Here is a 21,381-nt window from a genome sequence, read left to right as displayed (position 1 = left end):
TACCCGGGGCAAGTACCCACAAGTACCTTCAAGCACCCACAAGTACCCGGGGCAAGTACCCACAAGCACCCACAAGTAACCACAAGCACCCACAAGTACCTACAAGTACCTTCAAGCACCCTCAAGTACCTACAAGTACCTTCAAGCACCCTCAAGTAACCACAAGCACCTACAAGTACCCACAAGTACCTACAAGCACCCACAAGTACCTACAAACACCCACAAGTACCTACAAACACCCACAAGTACCCGGGGAAAGTACCCACAAGTACCTTCAAGCACCCACAAGTACCTTCAAGCACCCACAAGAACCCACAAGTACCCACAAGAACCCACAAGTTCCTACAAGTACCCACAAGTACCTACAAGTACCCACAAGTACCTACAAGCACCCACAAGTACCTACAAGCACCCACAAGTACCTACAAGCACCCACAAGTACCTACAAGCACCCACAAGTACCTACAAGCACCCACAAGTACCTACAAGCACCCACAAGTACCCACAAGTACCTTCAAGCACCCTCAAGTAACCACAAGCACCTACAAGTAACCACAAGCACCTACAAGTACCCACAAGTACCTACAAGCACCCACAAGTACCTACAAACACCCACAAGTACCTACAAACACCCACAAGTACCCGGGGAAAGTACCCACAAGTACCTTCAAGCACCCACAAGTACCTTCAAGCACCCACAAGTACCTTCAAGCACCCACAAGAACCCACAAGTACCCACAAGAACCCACAAGAACCCACAAGTACCTACAAGTACCTACAAGTACCCACAAGTACCTACAAGTACCCACAAGTACCTACAAGCACCCATAAGTACCTACAAGCACCCATAAGTACCTACAAGCACCCATAAGTACCTACAAGCACCCACAAGTACCTACAAGCACCCACAAGCACCCACAAGTACCTACAAGTACCCACAAGCACCCACAAGCACCCACAATTACCCACAAGTACCCATAAGTACCTAAAAGTACCCATAAGTACCTACAAGCACCCACAAGTACCTACAAGCACCCACAAGTACCCACAAGCACCCACAAGTACCCACAAGCACCCACAAGTACCCACAAGCACCCACAAGTACCCACAAGTACCTACAAGTACCCACAAGTACCTACAAGTACCCACAAGTACCTACAAGTACCCACAAGTACCTACAAGTACCTACAAGTACCCATAAGTACCTACAAGCACCCATAAGTACCTACAAGCACCCATAAGTACCTACAAGCACCCACAAGTACCCACAAGAACCCACAAGTACCTACAAGTACCCACAAGAACCCACAAGTACCTACAAGTACCTACAAGCACCCACAAGTACCTACAAGCACCCACAAGTACCTACAAGCACCCACAAGAACCCACAAGTACCTACAAGTACCCACAAGAACCCACAAGTACCTACAAGAACCCACAAGTACCTACAAGCACCCACAAGTACCTACAAGCACCCACAAGTACCTACAAGCACCCACAAGTACCCACAAGTACCTACAAGCACCCACAAGTACCTACAAGCACCCACAAGTACCCACAAGTACCCACAAGCACCTACAAGCACCCACAAGTACCCACAAGAACCCACAAGTACCCACAAGAACCCACAAGTACCCACAAGAACCCACAAGTACCTACAAGTACCTACAAGCACCCACAAGAACCCGCAAGTACCTACAAGTACCCACAAGAACCCACAAGTACCCACAAGAACCCACAAGTACCCACAACAACCCACAAGTACCCACAAGAACCCACAAGTACCTACAAGCACCCACAACAACCCACAAGTACCCACAAGAACCCACAAGTACCTACAAGCACCCACAAGTACCTACAAGCACCCACAAGTACCTACAAGCACCCACAAGTACCTACAAGCACCCACAAGTACCCACAAGTACCTACAAGCACCCACAAGAACCCACAAGTACCCACAAGAACCCACAAGTACCTACAAGTACCTACAAGCACCCACAAGAACCCACAAGTACCTACAAGTACCCACAAGAACCCACAAGTACCCACAAGAACCCACAAGTACCCACAAGAACCCACAAGTACCTACAAGTACCTACAAGCACCCACAAGAACCCACAAGTACCTACAAGTACCCACAAGAACCCACAAGTACCCACAAGAACCCACAAGAACCCACAAGTACCCACAACAACCCACAAGTACCCACAAGAACCCACAAGTACCTACAAGCACCCACAACAACCCACAAGTACCCACAAGAACCCACAAGTACCTACAAGCACCCACAAGTACCTACAAGCACCCACAAGTACCTACAAGCACCCACAAGTACCTACAAGCACCCACAAGTACCTACAAGCACCCACAAGTACCTACAAGCACCCACAAGTACCCACAAGTACCTACAAGCACCCACAAGAACCCACAAGTACCCACAAGAACCCACAAGTACCCACAAGTACCTACAAGCACCCACAAGAACCCGGGCAAACCACCTACAAGAGCTCAAACGCAATGTTTTTCTTGCTTAATATCCCTCTAACGGCGTGAATCACGACAAAAACGCCGTAAGTCCAATATAAAAAATTAGGGCTAAAATGCGTGTCTCTAACAGTGGTAAAACGCCGTAAATCCAATACCCAAAACAACGTAAGTCAAAGTATGTGTTAATAATGATAAAAATCGATACTTAAACTTAATTGATCTTAATGAAACTAAGAAAAGGCACATCTATGGACTGTTATCTTTCATTTAAGATGGTTCCCAAACGTAACGAATGATTAGTTTTCTTTATACACGATCCCAATTAAGGTCATTTTTCAAAAAAATCCCATGTTATGTCTATGGAAGAATATTGTATCTTTCACCAAATGTCTGATTAATTTTATGGATTCTAAAACCACCCTTAACAACTTTTTTCTTTATAGAACTAACTATTAGTTGGATCTCTTTGAAATTTTAACCACATATTTAGGGCCCAAATTTTAGTTCACTGGCAAAATTTCAAAGCAGCAAACACAATACGAAAAAAGTTACGGCCAATCAGAGAACCCTCCTTTAGCATTAGAGGCAGTATCAAGTCTTATCTAAGAGAGCGACCGCTCTCCTAGAATATAAATGGGATAACGGAAAAAACCATTAGACAGTTAAAGCAATTCAATGTAACATTAGTGAGTAGGAATAGCAATACCTTAAAATCACAATTAATAAAGAACAAACCGAAGATAGAAGAATTGAAAAAAACAGGGGTAGTCTATGAAATTAAATGTAATTGTCATTTAACTTACGTAGGACAAACAAAAAGACAAGTAAAAAAAGACAGACAGAACATAAAAACTGTAAAAAAGGGAGATGTAAACAATGGTTTAGCCGTGCATGTAAAATCTGAAAACAATCATGAGATAAATTGGGATACGACGAAAGTTATATGCCAAGAAACAAACTGGTATAGAAGAGGGTTCAAGGAAGCAGTTTATATTAGAGATAGGGGGAGATTGAACTTAGATAAAGGGCAAATATCTATAGGAGGATGGGGGGGGGATAATTTTAAGTCAGATAGTTCTGAGGATCATTTTGGACAGGGGGAGGACTATAATATCCTTCCTGATGGGGGTTGTTAATGTTCCCATGCGGGATGTCCATGTTAGTATGAGTTCCTATGTTCGGGATGTACCCTTGATTCGTTCCCGTCTGGGAATAACCAGTTGTAGGGGAAGCTATTGGTTGTACGCCTGAAGACTGAGGAACTACTTGTTGAGATTTTACTTTAGGTTTGGGAGCTATACACCGCAGGGCCTGTTGTATAGGTGTTTCTCTCACATTCATATTTTGTTGCGCGACAGGATTGGGGTTGTCTTGGGATGAGAGGGGTTGATCTAACTCAAAAGTTTGTTCTATCTGTAGGCAAACATCGTGCAAGTCTGATAACTTTTGCGCGGGGAGAACCATAAGTAACCCCTTATATTCCATCCTTAAATTTTGTTTAATTATGAGGAGTAGTTCATCTTCCGGTATTGGGGGATGTAAATTCTGATTTACCCTCACAAAATAGCCAAAAAACTCATCGATGGATTCATTTTGTTGTTGTCGTCTATTATATAAAGCTATTCGGGCCTTAGCTCCCTCATCCTTTATTCTATAATGACGCTTTATTCGTCCCTTAAATTCTGCCCAATCTACTCCTTGGGGGAGGGAACGATACCAATATAGGGCATTGTCCCTTAACAGGAGCGCCATGAAAAGCATTTTATCATCGTCACTGAGTTTATGGAAGCTCGCATATTCTTCGAATTGTTTAAGAAACTTAGGGACACTTTCATGTTTTCTACCATAAAAAGCTAATCTCTCAGGGGGCTCTAAACCTTTCGCGCTACCCTGATTAGACACCGCCAGGTTCGAAAAGGACTGCAAGACTGACGCTAGGAAGGCTGCCTGCTGGGCACCTCCCGTATTTGGATTACTCTGTGGGTGAGGGTTTGATGTCCCGTGGGGTTGACTGGCACCTTGTGTAGCTTGAGGTTGTACTCTAGGTGGGGACTGAGGAATGCCCTGAGGAATATGTCCTGTAGGGTTCTGGGTTTGTCCAGGGTTTATTGGATTGGGTCTATTTGGCCTACTAGGGGCACTTGTATATACGACCGAACTTCTACGTGGAAATATCCCACTGGGGGCGGTAGTAGTTACTGTGACTGGCGAAATATTTGCAGTTGACGTGGCTTTTGGTATATTTTGCCTTGAGGAAACCCAACTATTCAGAGAATGCTTTGCCCTTGCATATGAATTTAATTCAACCTCTACCTTTTGTTTAGGTGGGTCTGGTTTGAGTGGACTGGGTATAGATATCCCACTTAACTTGACTAAATCTGGGGTACTTCCCTTGTGTCTGGCTCTAACTAGGCTATTCCCCTGGGGGTAATAACTTTGACTCATGCTATCAAATAGGGCCAAATTATTCTCATGTCTAGTTCTTTCTTCCTTTGTATTTAAATATGGGGTTAAATCCAGATTATCGTCCCATGGGGAATCGTCATTTGGGTTTTGGGCATCGGCCATATTTAAATCACTTAATCTAGGGGGGCGTATAATATCCGCGGCCGCGAGAGTAGGCTTAGTTAACGGTAAGGTTGACTCTGAGGATTCCGAATTATTGTCTGGAGCCGAAGAGGACTCTGTATCGTGTCTTTCACGGTATAACGTTGAATTTGGGAACGATTCGGGAGTGTTAATTAAATTTATAAAATAATTTAAATCAAAAATATTTATCCCGGAAAATAATTTATTTATCGCAAGATAACTCAAAATAATTACGTTCAATTTAAATCAATAAAAATAAAAATCGGGAAATCCGTCTCGAACTTGTATCAACCTGTAGCTAAGCTCGCGAATCGGGCCCGAGCACCCCGACGGAAAAAAGAAACCGAGGCTCAGAAAAAAAGGGCACGGCACCATTTGTAACGGTTCCCCCTAGTTAAAAGAACATCGGGCCGGTCGTTGGGGGTTCGCGATACAAGTCCCTTAGGTACAATAGCGAGGGGAGTTTTGTAGGCCTAACTTAAAGCCGTCACTATCGTCCCGTAAGGGAATTTAATCCAAAGAAAATAAACATACCTTGTGTTGCTCTTTGAATAAATTTTATTAATTCGACGTATCTTTTAACTTTCAAAAATTTTAACAAGATCCAAATCTGGAATCGCGACAATTCGCGAAGTACAAAAATCGTTCTTAACTTTCCGAAATAAAAACACGTTCTATTGACTGAATACTGACCGTGCCTGGTCAAGTGGGGAAACAAAAAGCGAACTAACTTTTAGAAAACCAACCGGCGTTCCTTTTCGCCTCGGTTTTGTAGGTCGGGGGTGATAGATAAGAAAAGAAGGAGGAGCTTAGATGGCGACGGGCTGAACATAGTCCCAAAGTTGGACAAAGGTTCTCAGCCCTCCGTCATCGTCTGCAACGGCTTCCGTAGTGAGGCCGCTGCAAGATATAGGGAGCTAACAACTGGCTAAGGGGAAGAGATAGTCTGACCTCACGCAGCCCCCCCCCTCTGGTTGGCATTTTTGCGAGTATAATACTATTTCCAACCGTTAGGGGGATGAAACTCCAGTAAGAAATAGAAGGGTGTGACGTTTTAGGCTCAGAACTGTTATTTCCCTATTAAAAATGACTTCTTACCATTCTTCTTCGTACTAGAAGATTGATCTATTCATTTTGGCTAATTTATTTTTCAACAATCGCAGATTGGAATTGGCGACGAAACATAGTTCCGACGCAATAGCACGTTTAATTTCAGGTTGTCCATTGCCCTATAACGAAAAGTAAAATAAAAGAAAACATTTATTGCGAATTATTTGTTGTAGAAAAAAAACGAAAACATTTTTGTTAAGGCCATAAGTTTATAAGATATGTTCCATAAGTATGACACTTCCTACACTTCGTAACGTCTAGAGACTTACAGCTCGAGCTAGTTAGAGAACGACAAGCGAGAATTCACTACACACGGTTAATAAGCCACTTCGAGGTAAAGTTTGGCGCATGCGCGGATTGAGTGCTGGGTCCAAAACAACGAAAATGGAGTTAGAAACGCATAGAAACACCCTAGTCAAGCTAAATATTAAGAAATTAAAGGTGTTATGCAGCAATTTATCTATCAATTGTAAGAGTAAGTGGCGAAAACATGATTATATTGAGGCAATAGAAAAAACCCTTTCCCAAAAAAGTCAAAATCAGAACGTTGAGCAGGCATGTAGTTTAAGCCTTGGCGATAATTTGGTCGGTGAGGACCGTGAGGTTCAGGTCTCAATCTTAAACAATTTCCAAGCACCTTTGTGTTCGTCAACGCCCATTGTTGATCGCAGTAAGAAAAGGAAGGGCCAGCTATTGTTGAATAGTGGGTGTAATAAATATTTCAGAGGTAAGCTCATCGTGTCTAGACTCCACATACTTGGATACGTGTTACTTCATAAATGATTTTGTTTCAGATTTATGCGGTAAAGATGGTCCTGAGCCAGATGAAATTCAAGATTGGACATTAAATCCTGATCCCACAGCTTTACCAAAAATAACATCAGTTGACGTTTATAATTATCTGGTTCAACAGAAGTCAAACATTGATAATGCTAGCAAAAGACATTATAAGGGTTTCAATCGAGCTGTAGCACATCATGTTGCTAATGATGTTATAAATGGAATCGAAACTAGTCTAGTAAGGAAACAGTATATTATTTTAAGAGTTTTAAATTAACTATTATTGTCAAAGGTCTGTGATCAACTTCTCTATGTGAAGTCTCGCTGTTATCCCTCAATGAGATCGGAAAGTTATCGTGTATTTGTAGTACTAGACCAAATAGACTGTACCATATGCGGTGGCGGATGCGAGTGCGCAGTTGGGTACTTTAAAACAGATAAATTATAATATTTTATGTAATGAAATTGTAATGAACCAACTTCATTTAGCAAATCTGGCGGGTGCTCTCATGTTGGTGCTTTACTGCTGTTTTTGGAAAGGTACGGTGAAATGACACCTGGAGATATCGAGATAGCATGTACTTCTACTATCTGCGGCTGGAAAGCTCCAAGAATAAGAAATATAGATCCAAAACCCTTGAAGGAAATTTCTTTAAATCGGCCAAAACTATATTCCAAGAACTTAAACGAATCAACAGAAATCGATAAATGGGAATCCTTTGATCCAAGACACCCTGCTGACCGAGCAAAAGACCCTGAGAGGATTAAACGTCATGTTAGAGCTCTTGTGGAAATTTACCCCCAGACTGGTGTCAAACATTTTTGGGACCTTGACATTCTACCTAATAGCAGCAACGAGGTGGAAATATCAACCTCTGGGAATGAATCTTCTAATTTGGTTAACGACAACTCAGATTTGGTTTCACTATCTATGAATCTTATTTTTCATCCAGGTAAGTATTTAAATTAGTAGGTAAACAACATTAAAATTAACATAATCTTTTTTTATAGCTTTGGCTTTCCAAACAGTGAGTGAGTCTGCGTTAGAAGAATTTGTCGTTAATCAAAACATTTCTCAAGAATTAGTGAACTATATAGAGATGGAAACGAGGAATCAATCTTCTAGTAGATTATGGAAACGTCTGAGAATCGGGCGACTAACAAGCTCCATGTTTGGGCAAATTTTAGGATGTAGAGAAAAAAAATTCCCAACATCAATTGTAGATTCAATCTTGCATCCCTCGAAACTGGATAACTATGCTAGACTTCCACCTGCTGTTTTACGCGGGAGAAATTTAGAGCCTTTAGCTAGAGAAAAATATGAAAAATTATACAATCTAAAGGTAGAACCCAGTGGATTATCTCTGATGGCAGAGTACTCTTTTATTGGTGCTAGCGGAGATGGGCTGATAACGGATCCGATGGAAAGTACTCAAGGGGTTTTAGAAATAAAATGTCCAGCGTCAATTAAAGGAACAGATATTAGTAAACTTGAAATTGCAACCATTGTTGATAACTTTCCAACATTTTGCTTGAAAAAAAATAACGGTGTAATTGAGCTTGATAGTAAGTCCCATTATTACGCGCAGGTGCAGGGAGAGATGGCAGTTAAGAAGATAACTTGGGCAGATTTTGTGGTATTCACTGAATCTGCGGAAGGTGGATTATTTCGGGAACGAATTTTCTTTGACGATAAATTCTGGACCACTAAACTTCTTCCTAAGCTGAAATACTTTTTCACTAAATACATTGTCCCATTTTTGATCAACAGTCCAAAAGAAGTGCCTTAAATTTTTTGTGATATTTTAATGTTATTCATTTTTTGTGATATTTACAAAAAATGTGATAGACAACTTTTTAAACAAGGAGTTGATTAAAAGTACAAATTTTTACAAAAGTGGTTCATATATATTTGTTATGTAAGAACAAACGGCAAAAATACTGCTTGACATTTTTGCTATTGTTAAAGGCATAATTCCATCAAAAATATGAAATTTCTTAACCCTTCCTATTGCCCTCTCTACGTGAATTCTCAATTCTGCAATTCTTCGCGTTTCAATAATTTCTTTTTCCGAAAACTGAGGCTTATTTTTCAAAAAAGGGGGCAAATTCAAGGTACAGTTTTTCTCTTTTAGTAAATCTTCAATTAAAAAGCCTTTATCAGCAACCACATTATCGTATTCATCCAGTAACATTATTAGTTTGGAATCATTTGTTATAGCTTTATCAGATACTCTTCCTCCCCATCCTTCTGATACAAAAGATATTACACCACCAGGAGTAATGCCTACTAGAAATTTCACCGTATTGTGCTGTTTGTAGTTAGAGAAAGTAAGATTTTGAGCTGTTAAGGAGGTCGACCGTTCTATGAATAACTCGGTACAGTCAATTATTATTCGCGTGTTAGGATACTTTAGATAGCATTGCGGCATGTACTTGTCAACTAAAGCTTTAGATGGAAAAGGAAACATTTCTTTTAATTCTAGTTCCATTAATTTAATCCATGTTTGAAACATATCGGAAAATGACGAAGGTGATATGTTGAAGCGATCAGCGATGTCATGAGCAAATAAGCCCACTTTGAGCCTCATCATCACTGCTAAGAACTGGTCAATTAAGGGAAGTTTAAAGGACCTTCTTCTTTTCCCTGGATTTGGCACCTTTTTTCCTCTTTTAAACATCATTCTCTCAGCTTTCTCTTGAAAAAAACTAAAAATAAAGATCAATTAACAGAAGAACCTTAAATCTTTATCCAAAATGTCACACCTGAAAAGCCACAAGAATACTGCGTAAGTTGGCAAACCAGTATAAAACTTTGTCATCTCATTATTATCTTTTAACTTTTCCGCATTCCAAGTACGTTGTTTCAAGCAGTCTTCTAGTTCTGATATTTTTTGACGCAAATTTCTATTTTCCATTTCTAATTCATGGTAGTCTGTCTGTGTTCCTTCACTAACTCGACTTGAAAGCACAGGCACAGTTTCTGTGATATTTTGGTCAGGGGTTTGGTTAGTCGTTTCATCAGCAATTTGGACAGACATTTCTTTTCCTTCAGACGTTGAAGTTTGAGAGGGGATTTGGACAAGCGTTTCGTTTGCCACAAAATTCACAGTTTCACAAATTTCTTTCGTGCTTATACTGCTTCCCACGTAATCATGAAAACCCAGAGAAACAACAAGCCTTCTTTCATTTACCAGTTTACTCCTAAATTCTTTATACCTTTCATCCTTAAAACAAATTGTAATCCAAGGCTTAGCAAAACTATTGGAATTTTACAACCAAATAGGACTAATAAAACTATATTTTACCTTAATTTTGTTTCTTTCTTCGTTTCTTACTTTCCTTTTAAGTGCTAATTGAAGTTTCGCTTCTGAAATCTTTCTAGGTTTACGCAAGTTTAAAGTTGGAACCCAATCCGGATCACTAGGCTCCCAGCCTGGATATCCCGATACAAAATGTTTACTACATATACGCGAGTTCTGCGTGGGAGTATAGTTTTTTCTATTTACTATTCTTCCCCATAGTTTAACTCTAGCGGCCGGAAATCTATGCAGTCTAATATTTGGCATTCCCGTCCTGCTTTTACAACCGACGACACTACAGCAAACCATTTCTTAATTTTAATGTTGGTGATTTAATCGAGACAAAACAAACTTCCTATTAGGATAGCCTTACGGGAAAAATGCAATGGCGCCCGTTGGACCCACGCTCCCTTCTGCGCATGCGCGACTGAGTCCCCCTTTTCCCCCCCAATTTTACATCGAAGTGGCTTATTTTGCAGGACTTTTATCTCCCTATTTTGTCTGCATTACTAAGCCTTTGACAGCGCCTGACCGGGCGTCGCTTTAAAGGGGCTAACCGGCGCTGTTGGGGTGAAGTCCGCCCTTAGTTCAGGGGGAAAACACCCAGCTCTTTGGCCATAAGGAATGGCACCACCGTCGAGGTGGGCGGGTAAGCAATATGCTAAGCAACAGTTTGACCCCCCTCCCCCACCCTTCACCCCAACAGCTCCGGCCAGCCCCTTTAAGAGAACCTACGACCTACTTCAATCATTTTGTGACAAGCTTACGAAACATTTTTTATCAACTTTTGGTAAGCGCTTGTTAAGGTGGAAGTTCCCGATTGTACTCCAAAAAAGAGTAAACTAGTTCCCATTTTATTTCAAAAGCAAAGAAGCTATCGACAAACTGTTTTCTCGATAATTTTTAGTGAAACCTTACCTTGTTCCCAATATAAAATTGAGAGTTGGACTTGCTTCAGTTAATTAATTAAAATTATTTTATTAACTATAATAAAATGAGATTCAGTTCCCGTTTAGTTTCGTTTCCAGTGAGGCAATTTTCGAAATTGAAATTTCAAATAATATAGCATAAATACATTCGTTTCTTGCAACAAAAACTATAAATTTATATTTAATACTTAATTATTTATTGACGTAAAACCACTTTTTGGTGATGAAATAATAGGTGGCACCATGGTCGCGATTTTATATTTTGGTTAAGTAATATTTCTTGGGGCGTGGACTTGGGTCCAGGCCCAGCCTCACCCTACAATAACGTTGGTGTTGCCTGTCACCACATTAAGGGTACCAAAGATCTTTTCTTTGAAAGGAATAAAGAATAGGACAAACCGATACCTTTCCCAGTTTGCCTTATTCTTTCCCACTAAAAAGAAATACGGGTTGAAGTTGTATGATCTCCCCCTCCCCCTCTTAAATAGAAGAAGTTCAGGCAACAAAATTTGTAGGCATACAAAATAGGACTCGTTTCAAGATCAGTGGCATCGTTCGGTCCCCATTTCCAATAACGAAACCCCTTACCACCCCAACCTAATGGGTTCGCGCCCCGAGGCAAAAGAAATATTCATTCTCAGGTCGTAAAAGCTATTGCAGTCTCTGTATGTTTAGCCTGTATACATGCTTTTGCCATACATGGTTTTCAGAATAGGAGGGTTGATACCATTTACACCAGTAGGCCCGGGTACTTGGAGGACAAAGTGAAGTACCGAGTAGACTGGCCTCCTGGTGTTAATGGTATCAATCCTCCTAGTCTGAAAACTATTAAATGAATAGTATAAGTTGAGTTAACAGTTCTATACTCCTTCGAATCATAACCCGCGATGACTCTTTTCTTTGTCAAAGAGTGACAAATGTTCAAGATATCGCAAAATACAATTATTCAGAAAAACACTGTTTCGAGAAAAATTCTAGACCCACACATTTCGAAAAGTAAATTGTGTAAAGATCCCTCGTACATCATCAAAGTTAAAAAAAACTGAAACTAGACGCCTCTAAAAATCGCACTAACTGGCGTGAAATAACGACACTGAGTAGCCAACATGCGGCTCGAATAATACATATCGAATTATATTAATTACATTACTTAAAATTGCTCAGATTCAATTTTCGGTCTGCAACATATGACAAATATTTCTAGCTTTTCCAATCAGAATATCAATTAGTGGCTGTTTTTTTCGTTTGAATTTATTTCTAAAGAGGTACTTTTCTTGAAACTTTGAGGGAGTATAGATACTGATTCTACCGGGACAATAGGTCGCGGCATTTAGAAAGCTCTCTTTTTATTAGCCTTCTCTCCCCACTCACTTCTACGAAAAAGTGAACTGCGAGGGCTCCCCAGAGTCCCCAATAAAGAGAAGCTAGCTTCTTTACCTACTCTTCGTTCCTGAACTATATGTCAGTGAGAGGTTTTTCCGAGGGGCAGTCATTCAGCGTATTCGGTGTATAATACCGCTGCCCTTTGCAGTGCTAAAATGATTACTCGTAAACCGTACAAAGAATCTAAGAGTGACTAGCCCCTCATAGGGGCCAAAAATCGCGAGCTAGTATAGCATATGAGCCACAGAAAATGTTCAAGTTGGACATTTTCTACACACCCTGCCCATGCAAAGGACTGTTATTTTTGAATTTGCAATACCCCTGGAGCATAATGTTTTTCTATGCTTAAAATTAGTCAATCGCTTCAGGCGAAAAAATCATTCACATCCCCAGCTTTTCTATTACGAGGCCTGAATAGTAGGATAGACAGTATAGTATTGTTATATTTTTCCAAGATAACCTGGTATTTACCCTTATATTCCTTTCGTTAAAGCGAGATTTTCTTGGTAGTTAGCAAAAGCTATAGCAACTTAGCAGGGAGTGACCACGCCTTTTTTTTTAGACTTCTCCCTATTAAAGGTGACGATGTTAAAATTATAAATAGACTCGAGGCACTTTTACAGTACATTGGTCGGATTGTGATTTTTATGGTTTGAAAAAGGACGGTACTTTTCATAATTATTTGCATTTATAATGAGCATTCCGGTGGCCCTCCAGCGCCATCTAGTTTTCAAAAACGACGGATTTAAGAGGCGACCTTCCACCTTAATTTAATTCACCATTGGTACGCATGGTAACTTAACCTGAAGTGTTTCGACAATGTTTGAAAACGTAGTTTGTAACCATTTTTAGATTTAAAACATGAAATCAATAGGGAAATACTTTTATAACATTTATTCAATTGAATGTTAACCGAATAAAAAGTTTCGTTGGAAAAACATTTATTCGAAGTAGTGCAAGTTTGAAAAAATATTAAGCCTAATTCAGATTTCGGACCATTTCCCACGTGACTTATATGCCACCACTTTAATTTGTCTCCGATAGATAGCTTTTTATACGGCTACCCCAAGGAAATAGTGGCTGTCTGCTAGCTGTCCCTTCCGCGTTTTTTTCGTTAAGCCTAAGCCAACAAAGTGGATCTAGTTCTAAACCTATAAAACTAGAAAGGGTCTAGGTAATGTGTCTTATAAATAAATAAATAAATAAATAAATAAAAGCTTTATTCGGATATACCTATCAGACCGAGGTCTGGTTTACATAGGGGTCCTTTCAAATAAATTACAGTTGTTTTAAAATATAATTCTTTACATCTATTTTAAAGGTAGTAAAAGAGTTTTGATTCTTAATATCGATAGTCAGTGAGTTCCATAGTTTTACACCAAGAGTTTTTATACTTCTATTACTGAAGTGATTGGTTGCTCTCTGAGAGGGTGGGTTTAGATTATGGAATCTTGTGTTATGGTGGTGGTTTTGTGTTATCGTTGTTGCAAATAAGTCTTGAATATAGGTGTGCATTTTATTGGCACGAATTTTATACATTAGTATGAGTATGTGATAACTGTGGCGTTGCTTTAAATTCATCCAACCTAGTTCTTGTCTTGCATTGCTTGCTGATGATCTGGCTGGTTTTTTCAAAATTGACCTTGCGCAGTTATTTTGCAGCGTCTGAAGCTTTTTAGTTTTGGCGTTTGATGTATTGTTGTAAAAGATGTTGGCATAATCGAATAGAGGCTGTATAAGCGCATTGTATAATAAGTGAGATGTTTTCTGATCAATGGTGGATAGAAAGGATTTAAGGAGCCAGTTCTTTTGCCGGATCTTACTATATGTATAGTCTATATGAGAAGTCCAGTTTAAGAGTTCGTCGAAATGGAAGCCAAGATATTTACAGGAGGACACGCGCGTTATATTCAGTGTCAATAGTCGAGTTTTACATTCTGCTTGGATTCTTTTTGTCTTAGTTGGGCTAAAAATCATGAAGACAGATTTTTTCTCATTTAGCACTAGGCCTTTTATACGCAAGGTTTCCCGAAGTGATATAATATCACGCTCTAGGTCAGATAACAGTGTGTCTAAATCTTTGTTCGAATTTAAGACGGCTGTGTCATCAGCATATTCTATACAGTCAGAGGTGGTTAAGGATGTATTGTTGTCACTAGTATATAAATTAAATAAGATAGGTCCCAGTACGCTGCCTTGCGGAACACCCGCTCGGATTTGAAGGAATGTTGAGCTAGAACCATTGACCGTTACTAACTGTTTACGGTTAGTTAAGTATGATTGTATCCATTTTAGGGAGTTGTCACTGAAGCCTTTGGATCGTAGGATTTCCAGCAGTATATCATGTCTGACACTATCGAACGCTTTTGATAGGTCGAGGAAAGTGACTGCTACGTATTTACCTTCTTGCAGGTTGTTGATAATGCGTTCGTGGAGATTTAAAATACATGTCATTGTTGAATGGCCAGGAAGGAAACCCGCCTGCATCCGGTAGAATAATTGGTTTTCCTGACAATATTCTATAAGTTGGGTGTGAACACACCGCTCAAGGATTTTGGATAAGGATTGTAAGAGCGATATGCCTCTATAATTTCCTGGATCGGTATGGTCACCAGCTTTATATAAAGGCACTACTTTTGCTTCCTTCCAAACGGAATGAAAAACACCTGATTTGAATGACATGTTAATTATCTGTGTGAGCACTGGGGCAATTACGATTGCAAGGGCCTTTATAAGGGAGATCTGGAGTCCATCTGTGCCAGCGGCTCGACTATCAGCAAGCGATTTGAGCAAGCCAAATACTGTTTGAGTATTAAAGTCTTTTAGGATGAATTTAGAGTCAACGTTGGTACAAGGTGTGTACGGGAGTATGCTTATGTTTGTCAGAGAGGCAGCCTGGTTGTTTATAAAGTGGTCATTAAGGTGGGTGGCTATTTCCAGAGAACTTGATAGTAGGTTCCCATTTACACGTAGTGACTTAATTATTTTAGTCTCTTGTTTTAGATACGGTTTTAATAATTTCCAGACTTTGCTAGGGTTGGTTTTATTAAGGTTTTTCCGAAAATACTGGCTTTTGGCATTTTTCACCATGACGTTGACTTTGTTGCGAAGGTGTCGATAATTGTCCAAGAGTTCCGGTCTATTGTGACTCTTTCTTTTTGTTGTATCTCGCATATGCATCCAATATTTTATCTCGTTCCCAATCCATGGGGATGAATTAACAGCTTTTCGTTTTTGTATGTATGGGGCGAATTGATTCAAATTTTTCATTATGGCACGGTGAAGGTGGTCGATCCCTTGATCAACATTTTCAACTTTGATGCTGTCAAGGGCTTGCGTAAGTGAGCCAATAAATAGGTCGGTATTCATGTTCTTGTAATCTCGTACTTTCGTAATGACTTTTCGAACCCTGGGACATCGCTTTTTCCTGATGCAGTAAATAATATCGTGGTCTGATGCCCCACATGGGGTCACGCCACTTGATATGATTTGTTGCGGGTGTGTTGTATAAATATGATCTATTAACGAAGTCGTTGTCAAAGTTATCCGAGTCGGATTCACGATCAGTTGTTTAAATGATGAGAGGCCTTTATTTAATGCTTTCGTTTTTGCAGATAAAGGAAGTTGGAGAAGGTCACAGTTGAAATCACCAAGGATGATTACTTCATGACTTAAATCTGCAGATGTGATGCAAGGTGTTTAATCTCTTTAGATAATGTAGTACTGTTTTGATTAGGATCTGGTGGATTGTAGCATACGCAGATGTGAACCGGTTTCGAGTTGGTTTCAAACAAAGTGCAGATTAAATGTTCGAGGGATATGTCTTCAGGAGTCAGCAGCTGTTGTGTTATGGTTAGGTCTTGACGATAGTATAAACAAACACCACCTCCTCGTCTGTTAGTGCGGTCACATCGATATAATTCAAAGCCATTTATTTTTATCATGACATCTGGTGTTAAAGGTTTCAGCCATGTTTCGGTTATTGCTAATATGTCCAGGTTATGTTTGGAGACTGCTATGCGCATATCATCAATGTGTGGCAGGAGGCTTCTAATATTTACATGGGCTATTTTTAGTCCTTTATTAGGGTTCTTCTCTTGTATGGAGTTATTGTGGGACAGTCAGACAGTCGCTGGATCATCTAAGTCTTCATTATTTGTGGGTTTAGTGGTTTCCCTATATCGACGAATGACAAAAGGGCTTGGCCAATTGTCAAGATTTAATATGTATTTGTCGTATTTTTGCGTGCTTTCGATGATGAATGATTTTTTCCATTTTGACGAGGATTCAAGTTCCTTAACTGTAGCATTAGAACATTCAAATCCTTTAGGTGCATGTCAACATCTTCAGCGTTCGAGCTTGTCGTGCAGTTTGATAGCAAGTATTTGAGCGTAGGGGAGTTAGATAGTACTGTCCCCTTTGGATCTTCATTTGTGCCCCATATACGTACTGGACCTTGTGATTGGCCACTAGTTAATTTATGACAAGATATTCCTGTAGGCCATACGTCTGGCGTTAGAATATTTGTAATGGGAGTTGATGATTGCAGTACAAAGCAGTTGTATTTGGCTGATTCATCTTCGGAGCGTCTGGTTAATTTAATATTCGTTACCTCTATGTTACTATTAGCAATGTAGGTTTTCATTTGTTCTAAGGTTGCATTCCGCGAGCAGTTGCCGATGAAGTAATCATTATGTGTCAGTACTGATTTAAAACGGGAATTTTCTATCCTTTCAGCTGACATTTGTCCGAGTGGTTTGGTTGAACGTGATGGTGCTTTGGCCTGATGTGTACTCTTTAGAACTTTAGGCTGCTGTTTTTTTAGTAATGTCCATGTTTTCTTTGTTAGATAAATGGTTACGGTTATTGAACAAGTCGGTGTATAGTTGTTTTGTAAACGTTGGCCGGTTGTTCAGCAATCTTGTTTCACCACTAATGTTTAGAGGAATTGTTGGGTCATTGATTCGTGTCGAGGGGCCTACTGTTGTGTATTTCTCTTCCAGTGTTTTGACTTGCACTTTTGTGGATTCCCGGAATGTTTTGAATTCAGCATCAAGAGCTTTGACTTGCTTATGTATTGGTTCCAATGTATGGGATTTAATTAGTTGATAGTCCTGAATCATTTCTTTGATTTGCGAGTTCTGAGCTTCGATAGAAGACTCGAGCGCCGATAATTGATCAGAGAAATTGTCTAGTGATTCTTCTATTGACGTTTTGGTTACCTTGAATTCTTTCTCGAATTGCCTAAAGGTACGTCCGCACTAGGCGTAAATTTTCGCTCGCCACGCTACGTACGCTACGCTCGCCACGCACGCCGAGAAAAACCACTGTCCGCACTTGGCAAATTTTCGCGCCAACCGCGCTGGGCGAAGGAAGCGTAGAGAGAAAAAATGTTCGCCAAGTTGAACTTTTTACGTCGGTCTCGCCAGCGTTGGTGGCGTACATCCAATCAGCGAGCGTCTCTGGCTCACGTGCGAATGTCGTCTGCTTGAAAAAATATATACGGTGCTTATTTGAATAGTCTATCGTCGTGAATGACTTAAAAATGGCCATGTCCTTAATTACCGTCGATATTAATGACAAATAGTCAAATTGGGTTGGTGTATATCGACAGTATTCCACAAAAAGATAATCCCTGTATCTTTGGAAATTAGGTTTTTAAAATTGCCATCTATTCCCTATCCTTAAAAACTTCTCTAATCCGTATTCTTCGTTTATTTACGTTTTGTTTACGTTTCTGAATTAAAAGCAGTGAAACTATTTAATTAACTGCGTGAGCTAATCGTTCTACTTTGCTACAAACAGGCGCTATTTTAATATAGAAGGCAGACAACATTCTCACGTGAGCCAGAGACGCTCGCTGATTGGATGTACGCCACCAACGCCGGCGAGACCGACGTAAAAAGTTCAACTTGGCGAACATTTTTTCTCTCTACGCTTCCTTCGCCCAGCGCGGTTGGCGCGAAAATTTGCCAAGTGCGGACAGTGGTTTTTCTCGGCGTGCGTGGCGAGCGTAGCGTACGTAGCGTGGCGAGCGAAAATTTACGCCTAGTGCGGACGTACCTTAAGATTTAGCATGGCTTGAACACATGATGTACACATCCAGAACGATCCAGCGACAGCTTCTTTTAACTCTATGCATATTAAATGGAACCATTCGTCGCACATGCCACAATGGATCATGGTTCCATGTCTCTGATTTCCTCGGTTAAATTTGCAATATTCACCGCAATATTTAGGCATACTGATACTTTATGCTTTCGTCAAATTAAATAAAAATAAACTAATAGTACTTAATTAATACTAGGCAAGCACGCTGACAAATCGCCTTTCCCCGATTCTCGCCTCTCACTATCTAGTCTCTACGTTACTCAGCAATAAGTATAAGCCTTTACCTACCTTTCTTCATTTGTTGTTTATGGGGGTGGGGTTGGGTGCAGGGTGGCAAATAAGGATTTTTTTTAAAACTGGACATTGGGCCAGCGACCCCTCTCGCCTGGAATAAATAAACTGGTCCATGACCACTGACCAGGGCGCGTCGTCTGCTAAATTGAAGAAGTGGATAATTAAAATATATTAGCTAATGTCTTTACTCTGGAAACCCTTGAATTTTCTTAGTGGTCCTGTGGACCACTGACCCCCTCCGATTTAATTTTTAAACTGGTCATTTGCCCTGTGCCACCGCCTTATTTCTCACGCTGGTTGCGTGTTCGACGCCTTACGAGAGGGGTGAAGATGGAAGACAAACACCTACCTCTTTTCACTTATGATTCAACCTCGCTAACGCTAGATAAGATGTTAGAATGCAGTCAGTTGTGGAGAGTTAAGGCCTTTTAACGGGAACGAGGGGCTCATGAAATTTCTGAATCAAAAGTGACCGCGTTTGATGGTATGTGTCAATTGAGAGTCAAAATAGATTCTAATCCAATTTTTAATATTCAACATAATATTCAATCTTATTCAAAAATTTTCACACACTTTTATAAGGGTCAAAATAAAAAAATTAAACAAAAAGTAAAATTGATATCTAAGGGAGGTTTGCAATTTTATAACCTCTATGGAATGCCTCCTTTAAGTTTCAAATTTAGGTTTTAGCATAAGGACATCATCTCTCTAAGGGCCCAAGCGCATCTATTAGCAAAAACATCTAGTTCTGCTAGATGTGACGTAGATTTTGTATAGGGGCTCCTTCCGAATTTTTCGTGAAATTCGCGGGAGAGAAAAATAATTTTCAAAATCAGCCACGACCGATATCCTAAGCCGGTCGTGGTCTAGACGCGAGCTCTGAGATAACGCTCCCAAGCGGTTGGGAATCAAACTAAAACAGGCTGGGAGGCGAGAGAGGAAGGACTGAGGGGAAAAAATAAGTAAGAGAATTTCCAGAACCCCCAGCTCTCTCAGACGCAAGAGGTAAATTCGCGCTTAGTAAAAATCACGAGCTGTCGTGAGAAATCTTTGAAGGAGGGAAAAATGTTCAATGCTGGGTTACTCTGCAGCAATGCGCTCGGCCTCTGTTTAGGCTATACAATTATTATACCACTTGAGATGAGACGGATGGCTGACCAAATCGGACATAAATACATTTCAACCGTAACATAGAATCTTGGGCCCTTAGAGAGATGATGTCCTTATGGTTTTAGGGGTGTTTGGGTTAAAATCGTGCAGTTATGCACTAAAATAATAATGTTCAAAAATAGAAAGTTAAGATTTAAAAAAAATGGATCAATCCGTCGACCATAATCTAAGTTCTTTAACCATAGTTTCAAGTCAGTTTATCAAAATAGTTTCAAGTTTTTAATTTCTTACGACAAGATGTTCCTCTTCCATATTCTTCTTAAGGGTTAAGGGGTCTTTTTTTTTACTTTTTTCTCGATTTAAGAGATAATTATGATTTTTTTTCTTTTCTCACGATTTAAGGGTTAATTATAGTTTTTCTTTTAATATTTCGCGCACTCGCGCTCCTTCTCTTCTTTTTATGGGTTAAAAAAAGTCTATGAGTTTCTTTTCCGAAAAATTAAGGATTCAAATTGATGAAAAATAAAGGTATCAAAATGAATAAAATAAAAATATCGAATAAAAATAAAGGTTTCGATTTAAAATAAAATCTCCGTACTTCTTAGGATTTCTTAAGGGTGAGCCGACAGGGTTTCGTTTAGACAGTTCAGGTGTCGACTGAGGGTGGGACAGGAGGGACTTCGTATATATAACTTCTAGTTTCTCGCAAGGATCTCTGGGACGATGACGTTTGTTGATTGACTTTGGTTTGGCGAATAGTGGACCATATTTATTACGTAGCCGGGCGGATTCATGTTATCAACGAATAGGCAAAACTTTTAAATCTGGGACCAAATGGGGATTGGTTAGTTTAGGGTTAAAAAAATGTACTAGAAGTTCCTCGGGCCACGTACCAGGATAGTGACTCAAGGTCTTCTTGCTTGGGGGTCTAAATAAGCGTAGTATTTCTCTGGTTTCTTGGAAAAACTTTTCGTTGCTAGTTATTTCATTTTGCACTGTGGATATAGGGGTATAGGATAGTTCTAGAAAGTTCTGTGTCAACATTGATAGGCTAGTTCCTTTTCTATTGTACGAAATAATTTCTTTTCAGTTTATTTTAAAGGATAGGTTTAAGTTTAAAGGGCTAGTATTATCTTTATAATGTTAATTTAAGGTATTTCGTTATTAATTTAATGATTAATTGTAAATTTAATTTGGTTTTTGAGTTAAGATGGTTACATAAGTTCTTCATTTTCATTTCTTCGAGGATCGCGGGGTAGCGTGGTACTCGATAGTCACTGGGCCGC

General features: G+C 39.8%; 2 protein-coding genes across 2 annotated transcripts; one reads left to right on the top strand and one right to left on the bottom strand.

Annotated features, from left to right (window-relative positions):
- Positions 1-6,509: 6,509 nt before the first annotated feature.
- LOC149663453 (uncharacterized) lies at positions 6,510-8,756 on the top strand. The gene is made up of 5 exons (XM_089842166.1): positions 6,510-6,913; positions 6,981-7,204; positions 7,259-7,389; positions 7,456-7,919; positions 7,978-8,756. Exons 1-5 carry the CDS (start codon positions 6,535-6,537, stop codon positions 8,754-8,756), a joined length of 1,977 nt encoding a protein of 658 aa, XP_089698292.1. The 5' UTR covers positions 6,510-6,534.
- Positions 8,757-8,855: 99 nt separating this feature from the next.
- Positions 8,856-10,949, bottom strand: LOC149663452 (uncharacterized). Its single transcript, XM_089842167.1, has 3 exons — positions 10,275-10,949; positions 9,733-10,193; positions 8,856-9,675 (listed from the first exon to the last, which is right to left on the bottom strand). Exons 1-3 carry the CDS (start codon positions 10,575-10,577, stop codon positions 8,856-8,858), a joined length of 1,584 nt encoding a protein of 527 aa, XP_089698293.1. The 5' UTR covers positions 10,578-10,949.
- Between the last annotated feature and the right edge of the window lie 10,432 nt (positions 10,950-21,381).

This window comes from Phalangium opilio, unplaced genomic scaffold (assembly GCF_054372755.1).
Source record: "Phalangium opilio isolate 3A_F unplaced genomic scaffold, DU_Popi_V2 ptg000062l_1, whole genome shotgun sequence".
NCBI classification, from domain to species: domain Eukaryota; kingdom Metazoa; phylum Arthropoda; class Arachnida; order Opiliones; family Phalangiidae; genus Phalangium; species Phalangium opilio.
The sequence above is the reverse complement of the archived record's forward strand: the minus strand, read 5'-3'. Positions and strand labels throughout refer to the sequence as shown.